Raw genomic sequence first — 16,457 nt, 5'->3', positions numbered from 1 at the left:
CCCCCAGTCTTTCATTATCTATTCCTAATGTTGTTGAAAAGGGGTTGTTTGGTTAAATGTACCTTCTTATTTGTAAAGCCAGCCTTTACCAGCCCTTTAAAACAAATGAAATGTATGTGAGAGAGGGGCTATGGAGAGATGGGGGGCACTTTTGCCCAGTGGTCGTGAGGGAATCTGAGGAGGTCATGGGGGAGCGCCAAAAATGATTGTCACACTAGGCGCCAACAGCTCTAAAGCCGGCCCTGCGAGTATGCACAACAAATGCAGCCAACGTATTCCTGAATGTCGAATGGGTTTAGAATGTAAACAGCTTTTATGGAGAGACTGGGTTTAACCTCAGTGCATGAACAGGGCTGGACAGGCCTTTTAATCCACCAGGCATTTCCCTGATGGGTAATAGCCCTTAGAGAGTGGTTATGAAAGTCCAGGGTCGCTCCTGGTGCCGCTGTCACTTTCTCCAGCTCAGGGAGGTCGATTGCAGCAGGCAGAGGAAGACTTCAAGAGAGAGAGAAAGAGTGGGAGGGAGGGACGGGGAAGGTAGAGAGAAAGCAATCAGAGATGGAGAAGAGAGAGAAAAAGGAGAGAAGGAGAAAGAAAGGATGGATGGAAAGAGAGACGAAGGGAGAGAGAGAGGCTGGTTTAAGCATTTTTGCCAGGACTGCTTATGGTTCCCCAGTCCGGCCCTGTACATGAAGCGTAGGTGAGGTCCATCAGCATTTGAACATGTCTACTAATTTAAAACTGGCACCTATAGGCGTCAAGTATGAGTTCATCCTCTTCTCGAAGACACAGTAAATGTTTCCCGGATGAGAAGTGTTCTCTGCAGCCCCGCTGATTATTTGTGCATTGGCTCCTCACGCCGCCTTTGAGGAACAGAAGGAGCCGACAGAGAGGCTCGGCTCATACAGAGACAGCGCGTGTTCCTCTGCCGCCTCCAGTGCTCATTTAAATCTCACCTTGAATGTCTCCTTGTAAATTAATTGACTGAGTAATTACACACCACTGTGCATAGAGCCAGCCAGTGCATTGTGGCTCGAGGTGACTGTCTGGTGCGCCGGGCTAATGGTGGCTAAAACAAATGTAATGACTCAAAAGAGCAAGTGCCGCATGGACACCAAAGTGCTGCTGAAAGGAGTACATTTTTACAAATCAAGAGCTTATGGCGACGAGTAAAACTCATGTTTGAGCATGGCATCGACTGTGTGACCCAGTGAAGCATGCGTTAACACTTCATTCTCCAGGGACCCACCCACCATCTTACTTAACGTAAGGGGCCTTCCTATAGAAAATTCCACTGGAGCGCAACTTGTGTTTGCACCCGTTTTTGGCACCCCAAGGGCACTCTGGTATTACAGAAGGGACGGCAAACACGTGCATAGCGCTCTGTAATACGAATCCCAGCGGCACACATTTCCACCTGCCCAATCACATTTGCAAACTTACATGGGACGTAGCCCCATCCTTCTGTGCCAATAGTAGAATTAGACGTAAGGGCCACAAGGCAGCCCGAAGAAGGACCAATTGTGCAACACAGTTCACCCTGTGGAAGTGGGGCACATGGTCTCAGGGACCACTAGGTACCCCCCACACACTGCACCTGCCTCCAGGGAAGATAATTGTCCCCTCCTCAAAGTGATTCCTGTCCCTCTGCTGTGAAAGACAAACCAGCAGTTGCACAGCACTGATCTGATTTTCAATGCTGTATTGTCCCCAGCGAATATACCAGGTTACATTAGGGACAGCATACTTTTTTATGTGTTGTGGTGCACTGTCTCAGACTGTACCAGATGTACCTAGCTGAAGCGCGCCCAGCGCAAATACATATGGTGTGCCATTTTACATTGTGTGGCTCCCGGCAAAAAAAAATACAGAAAGCAATACATCTACAATGGGCCTAAATTTCAAAAGTATTTGTAAATCTGGATGGGTGCCGATTTATGAAAATCAGTAATTAGAAAACTTCCCAAGAAACCTCCAGGAAACCTAAGACAGTTGCAGGTTCCTGATCGTACTCCTGAAATGTTTTTGTAAATTCCCTTCACCATGGAGGAGAAGCAATTTGCTTGTGCAGAACCAATGCAAGTAATTCAACATAATGTACGACTGCACCTGTAGAAATGGGTCTGAGTGTTATTTAATATCAAAGGTGTATATATTTTCCAAAAGGAGAAACTCATTCGCATCCACACCCACTGCTTTTGCTAGTGTTCCTTTCTCCTTCTCATCCGGAAAAGCAATTTACTTATGCCCTTGACAAGAGTAAATCTCGGACCGTGTACAGATCCTGAATTAGTTGTGAGCAAATTTGTCCATATCCACAAACTTGTCGTGTTCCCAAACTTTTCAGGATATCCAAGCCCTTAAACGTCCAATTTTTACAACTATAGGGAAACCTACTAGTATAATATTACATCGTCTTAAACCATGCTAGGGAAATATTATGCCTGAATAGATCTATTTTCAAATGGAACTTTTTTTGTGAATTGATTGCACTGGTTAATCAAGCCACTTTCAGCTAGAAGTTGACCTTAAACCTGCAAAATTCTTTGTGAATTCAGCCCAAAATGTTTTTCTTCAAAATGGAGCAAGCGGGGGGCAAAGTTCACCGCCTGAAGTGTGCTATAGAGAGGGGGGGAAGCGGATCCTTAACGGTCTCAAAACAATGTTTATTTGTGGTCCAGGCCTAAAGGGGTGGATATAGACTTTGAGGTATAAATAACTAAGGAACCATTAAAAGAAACGTGGCTTAACCAATTCAGCTATCTAACACATTGAGTGCACATCTTTGAAAAAGTTCAAATTACATATAAACTTCTTATACCAAGAGTCTTAAGAATGCATCCAGTATCCAACTTTTATTGATTTTTCAATACATAAAATTTTTCAATCAGCCTAGTCAACGTGTTTCATCCTCTATAGACTTCATCAGGGCTGTGCTTTCCACACTTGTGTGACTTTTAAATAGCAGGAAGTATAGCCTCCTGTTTCAGTGTCTTCATGGGTAATAAATCCCTTTTTGGGTGGAGTAGTCTCCCCTAAATCATCTTCCTCCTTCGTGCATCAGGGCATTTTTCTGCGACACTCGAGCCCTGGCTTGCAGTTGTGATTCAATGGGGTCGAAAGGTTAAGAACCACTGCTCTAGAGCAGGGTTCTCCAAAGTCGGTCCTGGAGGGCAGAATCCATGCCAGATTTTTAGCATATACCATTTAGATACATGTAGTCATCTTAAAAATCTGGCATGGGTCTTCCCCTTCAGGACCGACTTTGGAGAACCCTGCTCTAGATCATCCTTTCCACACAATGACAGTAAATTGCAGTTTTGGCCACCCAAATGCGGATCACTTTAGACATTAGTGTATGCTGCTTGTTGGATTACTCAAAGCTGTTCTCACCAGCAAGTTGCACTCATTTTTATGAATATATGGCACATTTCCTCTGCCCTCTAGGCTCAGTCACTCACCATTCAGATCCTTCCAGCTGGCACAAAACGGATAGGGGGAGCATTAGGAGGCGGGAGGGTGGCCAAGTGGTTCAGTAAGCCTACCAGCCCCCTGCATCACACACAAGGTGTCATTGATGTCTACCATCCTGTTTATTTCAATGGACCATAACTAAGGCTATGTTCAGGCAGAGGTGAAGCTGCACTGCCTATATGGGCTGTTGGTACATTCACCACTTGTATTTAGCGTGAAATCCAGACGTTAAACACTGATCACATGAAGAAGTGGTGCAGATAGATCTTCCCTGCACCATTTTGCTAGTCATTGCATACATAACAGGGTGCTGACACACATGCTTGCATTGTTTTTAATGTTGTTTGTTTACCACAGTGTTTCTGTGCAGTGCAACTCTAAAAGGTGCCATTGCCAGCCAACGCAGTGATACTCATTTTATAAACCTCAGAAAGATGGAAAGTTGAATCAGCCAAAACCCTGTGACGTTTCATCCATTCACGGATTTCCATTGGCTGAGCAACCACACACTGAGTTATAGCGATTGTTCATAGGCCAGACCAAGAGCATCAGCTGGTAATATAGATCACTGAGCCAAGGAACCCTTTGCAGAAACCGGCGTTCATCTAGCAGGTGTCCACTTCCATTACTAGTGAAGTAACGCAGGCGGTTGTTGCGCACAGTAGACTGTAATGTACAGGTCACAGGTTTGACCCACACTAAAGACCTAAGAGGTGTCAAGCGCTTGTTGTGAGACTCCATGCACCAGATGCAGTTCAAACATTACAATCCCCGTAAACTCAGTTGGTTATGCACGCACTACAAACACCTACCACTAATGTAAAATGCATGCATCTGAGGATGATAACATTAGTATAATGAAGCGAGGCAGTAACTAACACCTATGCTAGACACAAAGAAATAGTTATTGTTTCATTATGTGTTGTGTATATATGGTCTTTATTTGTATACTTGTTCACCTAGATGTACAATACATTCCAAATATTGTGCTTACAAGAAGCCTGTTATTTTTCCTGCCTACCCTGAAAATATGCATCACACTTTCATCAACGTCTGCTGTTTCTCCTTCTACCTATATTTTAGTTCACTTATATGTGGAAAATATCTTGCCTTTTCTGGAAGCTTGCAGATATACCTCTAGTTGTCACTTGGTCGACTAGTGAAGTGAGAAAGAGCATATTGTGGAGGAGTTATGACCTCACTCCAGCCTCGTGGACCTCTCATACCTGCCATTGCCTGTTTCCAACATGGTGCATCCAATGTACTTCTATTTACCTCTCTGGGTGACACTCTGTGGTATTCTCTGTTGTTGAATCTTGCAGCTTGTCTTGGGTTTGGTCCGTGGCCTTTATGCATTTTGTCATTTCCGGTGCAGCTCGCACACTGTCACTTGCAGCTTCCACGTGTGTTTCTTCGGAAGGGTCCCATGTTACTTCCGCGTCACTGTCGGGGCATCCTTCGGACGAGCTGCCCTCCTCGCTTGATGTGGTCTCATACCTGCGGAGAGCACAATATGCAGATTATGAATAATGCCATCTTTTTATGAGCACAGCATTTCCTCAAGGCACACGATGCTAGGGGCTGATGGTTAATACACAAGTGGTTTGCTCTTCTCGCCATGTACTACAATTCCAAGAGATCCGTCACAAATGCGTTTTATGTGTGTGATGAAGATTTTAACAAAGAAGTCCTTGGATTAGACCTTGTTTCAACAAAAACACAGAGCAGCAGATTCCCATTCTTCTTTCTGCTTTGTTAATAAAAATAACTGGTTGTGCTTCAAGCGTAGTCATATCTACCATCTTTACAAAGTAGAGAAGATGTATTTTATCCATTTCTCATTTTATAATCACTGCAAAAAGAGAGAGCATTCTGGTTCTGCAACCACCATGTGTCCAATTCCGGAGGATTCTACAAGCAGCAGGAAAGGTCGAACTTGATTGGTTCTCTTTTAAAACAATGAAAGGTTTTATAGTAGGGCTTTATTTCAGATACTTCCACTAGTTACTAAAACATGGCATTCTCTAAAAAAAATCCTAAGGGGTGGTTGTTGTGTTGTAAGGGGTTTCATCGATACTGCTATGCTGTTATATTCAATTCTCTTTCACCCATGTTTAATATGTGCTGGTGGTTGCAGGTTTTAAGCACAGAACTTATTTCTGGGGCTGGGACTGATTTATCATCATCAGACTATGACCCTGAGCAAGAGAGTGAAAGGCAGGAAAGTGAGAAAAGAGGAGGAAGAGAAAATATTAACAAGCATTGGCAAAGACTAACTGGTCGCGCCTATTTGTGAGCTATTAGCACGAAATGTATTTTTTTTAAACGTCATAGAAATGTTTTTTTCTTATGGCGGGTGAGGGGGCAACACAGGTAGGGGCGAAGGAAGAAGCAAAACGGACTATGCAAGGGTGGAAGAGAAGAAGCCTAACGGACAACGGAAGGGTGGAAGAGAAGAAGCCAAACAGACAACGGAAGGGTGGGAGATAAAAAGCAACACAGACAATAAGAGCGTGGGACGGAAGAAGCAAAACGCACAATGCAAGGGTGGAAGAGAAGAAGCCAAACGGACAACGGAAGGGTGGAAGAGACGAAGCCTAACGGACAACGGAAGGGTGGGAGATAAAAAGCAAACCAGACAATAAGAGCGTGGGAGGGAAGAAGCAAAACGCACAATGCAAGGGTGGAAGAGAAGAAGCCAAACGGACAACGGAAGGGTGGAAGAGATGAAGCCTAACGGACAACGAAGGGTGGGAGATAAAAAGCAACACAGACAATAAGAGCGTGGAAGGGAAGAAGCAAAAACGCACAATGCGAGGGTGGAAGAGAAGAAGCCAAACGGACAACGGAAGGGTGGGAGATAAAAAGCAACACAGACAATAAGAGCGTGGGAGGGAAGAAGCAAAACGCACAATGCATGGGTGGAAGAGAAGAAGCCAAACGGACAACGGAAGGGTGGAAGAGACGAAGCCTAACGGACAACGAAGGGTGGGAGATAAAAAGCAACACAGACAATAAGAGCGTGGAAGGGAAGAAGCAAAAACGCACAATGCGAGAGTGGAAGAGAAGAATCCAAACGGACAACGGAAGGGTGGAAGAGAAGAAGCCAAACGGACAACGGAAGGGTGGGAGATAAAAAGCAACACAGACAATGAGAGCGTGGGAGGGAAGAAGCAAAACGCACAATGCGAGGGTGGAAGAGAAGAAGCCAAACGAACAACAGAAGGGTGGAAGAGAGGAAGCCTAATGGACAACGGAAGGGTGGGAGATAAAACGCAACACAGACAATAAGAGCGTGGGAGAGAAGAAGCAAAACGCACAATGCGAGGGTGGAAGAGAAGAAGCCAAACGGACAATGGAAGGGTGGGGGATAAAAAGCAACACAGACAATAAGAGCGTGGGAGGGAAGAAGCAAAACAAACAACAGGAGCATGGAAGAACATGCAACACAGACACAGGGAGGCAGACAAGCAACAACAACATGACAGGGGAAGAAAAAACAGTACCTCAATCACAAAGTTATCAGCGGAAGGACACTAATCAAATGAAGCAATCAGTGCTTGGATCGTGCTCCATAGAAGGGAGAAATGAAAGAAGAAGAAGTGAACCTGCACACACTGGCCAATTAGGAGGCAGACAATAAGAGTCACATTGAACCCAACGAATGGTAAGCAATGGGCGGGCTCCATGCCAACAAAATGTCTCTCAAGGGAAGGCACATGCACTGTCTCAGTTGAGACCTAAAAACGATGACAAAAGTCAAAAGCAGGGACATAAAAGAGCCAGCATGAGGGCAATAAAAAGACAGGACAATACATAAGATGGAATCAAGACCAGGTAGTCTTGGTATTCAGCAATCCCGGTATTCATTAGTGCTGTTGGTGGTGTCCTAAGAATAACTTTGTGCCAGTGCACCTATTTTTTTGTTTTTACAAGTTCAGCACTGGACAGGTCATATTGTGTGCCCTGCCAGTCCACAGTGCTCCAAATGCAGCTGGACAGTCGCTTGCTGACCGCTCCCTGCTGCCTCATGTAGGGCACTCCTCAGCAAGTTCTTGCAGTGTGGAGCAGATGCCTGGTGCAGCTTCTTAGTGTAAGCTGGAGCTCCACCTCACCCAGAGGTCCTCATTGGGGTTACGAGGAACATCCATATCTTCTTGGAGGCCCCTTGAGAGGCTGGGCGAGGCTGCCTGCACTATAGAGACTGGGTTCAAGATTCGCTCACTAGACTCGCGGTCGTAGTGGGGAACAAGAGCCCAACCATTTTCTCTCTGTTGGCCGGTTTAGAAGACTGCACTGCAAAAGAAATCTGCCAGAGCCCTCAAATGACTTAGGACCTGCTACATGCTTAGGGAAGGGAGATTGTCTTTATTATAGTGACATTTTCCTGATTGGTGAAAACAGTTCAGCATCAATCAGGTTAAGGAAAAAATTAAAGACGGTGTTAAAGGAGCTCAGGAAAAGATCTGGATGAGACTGATCATCCCTTGTGAGTTGTCACTGCCATCCATACTTTGAGCTCGTGAATGGAGAAGCCTTCTGCACATTAGAACCAGTGCTTAATATGAGCCGGCGGTTTCCTGTGCTCGGCACTAGCTTTTAATTGGCAACACCGGCACTTATGACAGTCCACCACACGGTGGCATTGTTTGTCTAATTTAGAGACAAACACAACAACAGTTGTTTATTAATTCAATATACATTAAAAATGACTAATGCCTACCACCAAAGCCATTCTTATAGTTTTGGAGGCCTGGAGTAGTCAGAATTGTCACACTTGTAAGAGTGTGATGGTTGGTAGCTGTGTTGATACTGTAATTGCCCTTGCTGACAGCAGCTTCCTGACAAGGGTTCTGACACTTTATTATTTTACAAACTACCGACTGATTAGATGCAGCAATTGGCCCAAGGTGTCTGCAATGCTTCATCAATTCCTAGATGTCAGTTTCTGGTGCTGTCATTTGTCCATCTTCATACACAGACATTGTAAGAACGGACCCTTTTCTGGAACTCCACAATTTTTTCTACAACCATATGATAGCAATCTATTAAAAAAAGAATATGGGGCATATTCTCAAGGACCTATCTGCCAAAGTGGCGATACATTCATTGCACCATTCTCAAGCTGGTGCTAACAGCCGATATCACCAGTTTTCCAGTGATAGCAGCCGCAAAAAATATCGCCATAGATGACATCGGCAACTAAAGCTAATGAGATGCAGAGCAGGCGTTCCCGTGCAAAAAGCCGCGACAACACCACTTTGCAACATTGTCAATGACCAGCCAGATCGGCGATAAGTTTACAAAACATGCGATAAGGAGCGTTAGCAGCAGGGATTTAACACCTGCTCTTACCTGGTGTTAAGTCGGACGACAACCTGCACCATGAAAGGGAGCCCAGCCCAGAGCCACACCTGCAGAACGACAGATGCCATGGAGCCACGGATCATGCACCTCGGAGCCCCAAGAGGGCCACAACACCCACCGCCACCACACCCAGGACCCCCCGGACCACCACAGAGGCAGCGCAGACAAAGACAGCGGACCTTCAGAAAACGCCCCAGCCTCACAGACTAAACACCAGAGGATGTCATTGCCCACTACAGGCTTAAAAGGACAACCATCCTACGCATCCTGACCATCATTGCCGACAGGCTGACGGTACCAACACAGCGTAGAACCAACATCCCTCCGCAGACAAAGCTGCTGGCTGTGCTGCACATGTTGGCCTCTGGGATCTTCCAACCAACAACTGCCAGAGTCGTAGGAGTCTCACAGCCAGCCCCATCAAAGTTCCTCACACCTGTCTTGGATGCCATCATCAGCTTGGTACCCCAGTATCTTCACTTCCCACACACTGCACAGGAACAGCTGGAAACCAAGCAAGGCTTCTACGCCATTGCTGCCTTCCCGCACGCGTTGGGGGCAATCAACTGCACACATGTACTCCTCGTGCGCCCTGATGCCACCGTGCAGAATTACCACGACAGGAAGCACACGCATTCCTTCAATGTGCAGGCAATAGTGGACCACCGGGGACTCTTCACATATGTCGTCGCCAACTACCCAGGCAGTGTGCATGATTCCTTCATCTTCCAACAGTCCATCACCAACCAGCGCTTTGAGGCTGCCACCTATGGGAATGCATTGCTCGTTGGTAAGTAGCAAATGGACACACCACACACCTCAACTCCACAATCATGCAACTCGCAACTCTGGGAATGCACATGTTACAAACTAACACACGACATGCCAAACAACATGCTAACCTACCAGACACGACAGCACAACTTACTGTGGTGACCTGCGCAAGCCATGTACACGAGCCATCAATGGCATGGCACTTCAGCCACACAATAGCAGAATGTGGGGAGAGGTGGGAACCATGCATGTGCGAAGGAGGCAAGTGACCCATGAATGAGAAAGTACACAGGGGTGCCGCTCGCCGCATTTGACCGCAGGACACTTGGAAGCTGGTCATTCTCCCTGCCTGGGACCGCTGATTTTCAAAGGACGCTGCATCTGGGGAGGCTGTTCTCTACCATCCCGGGACTGCGAGGACCAGGGTGCTCGCTGTTGCGCTGACCCAGCACACCTGTGTCCTCTTCCCGGCCCCTCCCCCATCAAGCATTTTACCTCTCGCGGCCCCCGCTTTGCGGGTGCCGCTCGCCGCATTTGACCGCAGGACACTTGGAAGCTGGTCATTCTCCCTGCCTGGGACCGCTGATTTTAAAAGGACGCTGCATCTGGGGAGGCTGTTCTCTACCATCCCGGGACTGCGAGGACCAGGGTGCTCGCTGTTGCGCTGATCCAGCACACCTGTGTCCTCTTCCCGGCCCCTCCCCCTTTCTTTACGCCCGACCAGTTTATGAGCCCCGCCCCTACGCGCCAGCGGAACGCGCCCGGAGCGAAGACCGGGCAAAGAGCGGGCCGTTTGAGGCCGTTAGAGGACGGAAGAGGCCGGGCCAGGGCCATACCCTTTAGACCTTTCCTGGAACAAGAGGGATAATTAAAGGACCCTTTACGAAGAGATGTCGACAAGAGAGACAAGGAGCAAAAGTGCCATGGCTTCCACGACCTTATCAAAGGGAACATTGGACAATTATTTTGTGAAAGCAGGGTCATTGTTAATTGAGGACATCACGCTCCTTGAAAGGCGAATATCCCAAGAGCTGGACTGGGTGCGGAGATCGTCTATGGGCCCTTTGGCCCAGGTAAGTCACTTGTGGTAAGCTCAGAATTCACCACGCCGGACATATTGGTGGATGACATTAATGATTTTTCTGAGTCATTGAATATATTGAATTGTACTTCCCAGGCAAGTAGTAAGGACCCTAGTGATTCTGTAGATTTTAGTATGCTAACTCTTCCCGGAGCCCAACCCCATCCTACAACCACTATAAATCCTACATTAGATCCTGACATTACTAATCCCTCAGGCTCGAAACCAAATAAGCGAAGTGGAATTAGTGAGGGAGCGATTCCAAAGAAACGTGGAGGGCGTAAGGGCAAAAGAAAGCAAAACACCATAGTTCCACCCACAAACATGCCACCAAAAAGTTCCCGCTCAACCACCAGGGAAAAACCGCAATCAGGCAGAGCTGAGCTCATGCCTTTGAACTCAGCAAAGAAGACAAGTAACCAATCCAATTTAACCCTACCTGAATATATCGAGGAGGATGTCACCCTTGCGGACATAGGTGCCCTCTTAAGAAATCTCTTAAGCCCGTTGGAAGAAAGACTAATAAAGATGGAGGCCAGGCTAGTGGTTATAGAAAAATCAACAGTCCAACTAGCCGACAGCCTGAAAATAGCCAACAAAGGTAGAGCAAAGGCTTCCGATAGGGTTACTCAAAGGGACTCCCCCCAAATCACATACCAAGCTAAAAGTGCCTCACACATAGTCCAACAGGCAGTATCTAGCTCGCCTATCTGTATTACTACCGACCTGATGGCAGATGTTGCAAATAAACATGTTAATCAGCTTAACCATACATCTCCCCCCCCTACGAGGGTAGTTCAAACTGGGGAGAGCAAATCTGCTTCTACCAATCCAATTAATGATGCGAAATTACCGACGAAGGGTGCCAATGAGAGAACAAACCCTGGACCAATACATCTCCCCCCAGAAGCAGTACCATACACTGTTGTGTTGGTGGGGGTTCCAGGATTGAACTCCACCTTTAAAGAATCCACTATCTCTCTTAAGAACAAGGTGATAAATTGGTTATGTACGTATAGGCCGCTCCCGGAAGGTATAGTGAGACCCGTTCTTATGGTAAGAAGGGTCCCGTGGGTGGGTAACTCTACTAAATCCATAAAGGGCGACTGCGTCATAGTTAATTTCAAAGACCAAAGGGCCGTCCTGCATATAGGTGGGTGGCCCAATGACGCAGAGGCAGTGGCGTAGCTAGAGCTTGTGGCGCCCGGGGCTATCCTTCAGATTGCCGCCCCCCTCGGGGGGTGCTGGAGAAAAAGGATGGCGAGCACCTGAAAGAGGTCAGAGACACACGTAGTATCGCCGCTAATAGTTACCTCGATCATGCAAGTTACATGCACATACATGACACGGTCCAGGGCTAGACAGCCCCTGTCCCCAAAATATTGCCGCCTGGGGCGGACGCCCCCCACCTAGCTACGCCGCTGAAGGAAAAGCAGAAGGAAACCAAAAACTTACATCAGTTCTACCTACTCTGCTTGTGACATCTCACTCATAAAATCACAGCTTGTGCAGGACCCTTGTCCCCTGTCCCCCTGTCCCCTATCTACCCCGTCCGTGACCTCAGCAATGTCTGCAGACCGGTCCACCAAACTGGGTTTGACCACGATTCCCCTGGCAGGACCTTCAGGATACTACAGGTGAGTCCAATGCACCTGATCACTAGACTAACTTGAGTTCTGTAGTTGGGGCAGTACCAGCCCTGCAGTGAAAGCCTTCTCACTCCACCCAAGCCCCCCATGAGAGCTCAGTAGACGCCATCCCACATGCCCCTCCCAGGAGAGAGCAGTGGAGCCATCCACTGCCCCAGCCGCAGAAGAACTACATACCCTGACCCCACCCATCCCAGGAGAGAGCAGTGTAACCATTCTACTCCTCCCTCCCGCCAAACAGAGAGCATTCAACACCAACTCAGGGTCGCCTACGGTCACTACAGTATAGTAATGTGAGTTTTTAAAGACTGTCAGTGCTCCGAAAGAATTTCAATAAGCTGGAGTGTCAGGCCAGGGAATGCAGTAGAATGTGTAAAATTCCGTTTTTACCAGGCCAGAAGGGGGATCTGACCCGTGGCCCAGCGTAGAGACAGCCTTGACCCTGCACCTGTCACTACAGACAGCCCCATGCCCGCAAAAAAGATGTAAAAATCTATAGAAATATTTTCCTATTTTTGTGGGGGGAAAAGGGTATACTAGGAGGAGACAACCCACGGAATCTGCAGAAGGAACCGTGGCAATGTATACTAATAACAGTTTAGTTTCCCAATGTAATATTAAAATGAATTGCACCCAAGGTGCCTCGTTTCAATATTCCTGAAAGTTTAGAAAGGAAAGTAATTGAATGTGAGTCCTGATATCATGGTATGTGCCAGTCCTCACAAACATCTCTTGTTAGCACATGAGTAATGCCAAGGTCTCTGCACTTTCATATCGCCCGCGCTCTTTTTGTGTGTGTTACTAAGAACACGCAGGTGTTGCTTGCCACATTCACTCTTCAGCTGTAAATGTCCACTTCAGCACAGACTTACTTTGCTGAGCTGACGCTGTAATCAAAAACAAGCACTGGCAAAGCCAAAAGGTCTTGCTTCTGAGAGCTATTGATTTGGCAATGCTTTGTAGCCATGCTGTACAGCATTGCAGATGCTTTGCAGTGTGGCTAAAACTAATTTTAAATGGCACTAATACACAGCCAGGGCTAATGCACTTTTACCCGATACTTCCCCTTAAACTATCCCAACCATCAGATATCCCAATCTTCCCTCACACTGTCCCCTTCTACCTTCAATCTAGCACTTCTATACTCAAATGATCCCTCCCTTTCAACCTAACCTCCTTCACCCAAACTGCACCAAAACAACTTCTCCAAAAACAAAACTACCCCATCTTCTCGCTACCCCATACTTTTAGACTACCTCTCCACTCAAACTACTTTCTATTGTCAAAGAACTCTGCCTACAGTCAGAGTATCTCCACTTACTACCTTCTAGAACAATGTCACCCCTTCAAACAAACTACACCTACCTTCATGCGAACTCCACCTTCAAACTACCCCTCCAATGCTGAAACTACCTCCAGTTGTAAAGTATTCCCTTCCAACTTCCTCCCCAGCACCGAAGCTACCCTATATTTTGTCACATCCCTCCTGACCTCTAAATACTTCCAACTTTCAAACTGTCCCCACTTCCTACTACTCCTATACTCAGTCTCCCAGTATCAACTTACCCTGCGCACTCAGCATGACCCATTTTACCTGAGCAAATCTTCGATGTCACAAAGTCAGCCTCAATACCCCATGCCCCTTCCCTTTCACTATACCGAGGATTTCTAGAACTGGGCTTATTTACTGATATTGAAATTCTCCCTCTCTCCTCTTACATTTTATTATTCCATAAATTATAATATATATGTAACAACATAATGTTGAGTAATCTAATTCTAGTCGCGTAGCACAAAACCCCTTAGAATTCTTGTAAAGTGGGTGTAATGGGGTAGGAACCACACCAACAGGCCTAGAACTCCAAACAAAGCCATATCAACCTAACTAAAGCCATACAAACTAGCGTAGCCCAGTACAAACAACAGACAATGGGAAATGCCAAAATATTTCAAAGCATATTAGGTGTGATATTTGCTAAAATTACACACAGTGCCTAATTTACCCTTAGGAGTCTGTCTGCACAAAAGAATTACATTCGAGGGTTTACTCAAAACACAAAACTCATACAAAGTATTGTTTCTCTGCCTTTGCATAAATTAAAAATCATATTTGTCACAAATAACAGTTATTTGCATGTGTGTGGCTGATGCCATCATTGTGGCACAATGCGCAGTAAATACAATGCAATGCTAATTTTGGTTGTGCAAGAGAGACTATTGCACATAGTTGCATAGTGTGAATCTTGGTAAATCTGCTCACAAGTGTACTGAATTTAGAACGTGCTAGATCAGTAAATGCACACAAACATAATGACCCCTTCAACACCCAATCTACTCCATACTCCTACTACCTCTGCCTTTTATTAACCCCTTCGGTGCTCATGACGGAACGGTTCCGTCATGAGCGTCGGTTGAGCTGTGCTCATGACGGAACCGTTCCGTCATGACCACGCCCGCGCAAGCAGCGCTCAGCACAGCGGGGGAATCCACCCCGCATGGAAGGGGTTAACCCATCCTATATTTAAACTATCCAACCTTTAAATTACTCCTTCTACCCTCACATTATATCACCAAAACTCACACACTAAACCAGGCCCGGCTCCAGGAACTTTTATTTGGGTGGGCCAAGGGTGCATTCGGGTGGGCCACTACAGGCCCGATTTGTCGCTTATATGTCTAGCCAGGCCTGCTTCCAACCCTCCTTTAGCTCTTCTTAGTCTACCAAGGCCCAGTAAAACACACTCTTTTCCAAATCTCTTTATAAATGTTATTACTCTCAAAAAGTGTTTTTTTTCTCCATGATATGTCCCTTTGATGGGAAGAGGAGATTTCTAAGGTGGGAGTATCAGGCAAGTGACACTACTCAGGCTCCCTCCGTGTGACCTTCAGGAAGAATCCCTCTTCATTACTACCTCCACCTGACCCCAGACTCTGCAGCGTGCTCCCTTACAGGCTTGCTTATCCACTTTTCTACCACCCCTCTTCATTGCATCTTATCTCACAGCTGACCTTGGGCCCCAGCCCCATATGAGCCACCATCCAGTTGCATTTTCATTATTCCTGGTAAAAAAACATTAGTAAAATCACCTTCAAACTTGAAGCATTGAATATAGCAGTAAATGTAATTAGCATGCACTTTACAGTTTTCCTAATCACCCGACTGTTAATTAAATATACGAAAACAGAAAGGCCATGACAGGGTTGGATTTAGTGCTGGTGCAAAAGTCTTTTTTGGGGCCCTAACAATGACCTCTTTCTCCGTGGATACCTTTACTACCACCCTCCAACAGTGTCCTTCATCTCTCCGCAGCCCCTCCCCCTCATGACCTCCTCCTCAGACTCCATCACTGCCACCCTCCACCAGTGCCCCTCATCGCTGCGTAGCCCCCGTACCCCATGACCTCCTCCTCGCTTACCTCACTGCCACCCTACACTAGTGCCGCTCATCTCTCTGTAGTCCCCCCCCCCCGCCCCCCCCCCCCACCCCATGACCTCCTTCTTGGCTTCCCTCACTGCCACCCTCTACTAGTACCCCTCATCTCTCGGTAGTTGCCCCACCCCATGACCAGCTCCTCGTATTCCCTCACTGCCACCCTTAACCAGTGCCCCTCATCTCTGTTGCCCCTCTCTCATATGCATTCCATTTGTTGTATAGCGCTACTCATATCAGTGTAAGGTGTCACAGTACTTTACATAACAGCACACATTATACAGAGAGAATGAATCAGTCTACGGGGAATGTCACATAGGCCAATGAGGATTACAAGTGTAGGAGTCACATGTCATCCATGCTGGTGGGCAATATATTTTACTAGGCTTTGGTCTGGAGAAGCACAAACTCAGGATTTAAAGAGTACTCCAGTGGTTGGGGGTTGGCTTTACTGATAAAAATGTATGACTTCCCAAACAAACTCTTTTTAGCGACATCAGAATAATGAAAGACTGGAGAAGTTCTAACTATATCACAACACAAAAAAAGGTGAAGTTTGTATGCAGCTCTTTGATGACAGTTCTGAGTTCACTGTCCTATTTTAGGATTGTAACTTCTGAACGGCAAGTAACACAAGGATCTCTGTGACAAAGGCAGTAACCCACCGAGCTACCCACATAAA

The 16,457-nt window shown here is 46.6% G+C and overlaps 1 protein-coding gene across 3 annotated transcripts in view; it reads right to left on the bottom strand.

Moving 5' to 3' along the window:
• The window catches only part of KANK4 (KN motif and ankyrin repeat domains 4), a 692,064-nt gene that overhangs the window by 99,561 nt on the left and 576,046 nt on the right, over window positions 1-16,457 (bottom strand). For all 3 annotated transcript variants that reach the window (XR_014960662.1, XM_085602436.1, XM_085602437.1), the window contains one exon: window positions 4,750-4,971. Coding sequence is in view for 2 of the 3 variants with exons in the window: in XM_085602436.1 (XP_085458562.1) it covers window positions 4,750-4,971 (222 nt within the window). In the remaining variant the exon portion in view is untranslated. The remainder of the gene's footprint in view (window positions 1-4,749; window positions 4,972-16,457) is intronic.

This window comes from Triturus cristatus, chromosome 4_2 (genome assembly GCF_964204655.1).
Source record: "Triturus cristatus chromosome 4_2, aTriCri1.1, whole genome shotgun sequence".
Classification (NCBI taxonomy): Eukaryota; Metazoa; Chordata; class Amphibia; order Caudata; family Salamandridae; genus Triturus; species Triturus cristatus.
This window is presented reverse-complemented; position numbering and strand designations above follow the sequence as displayed.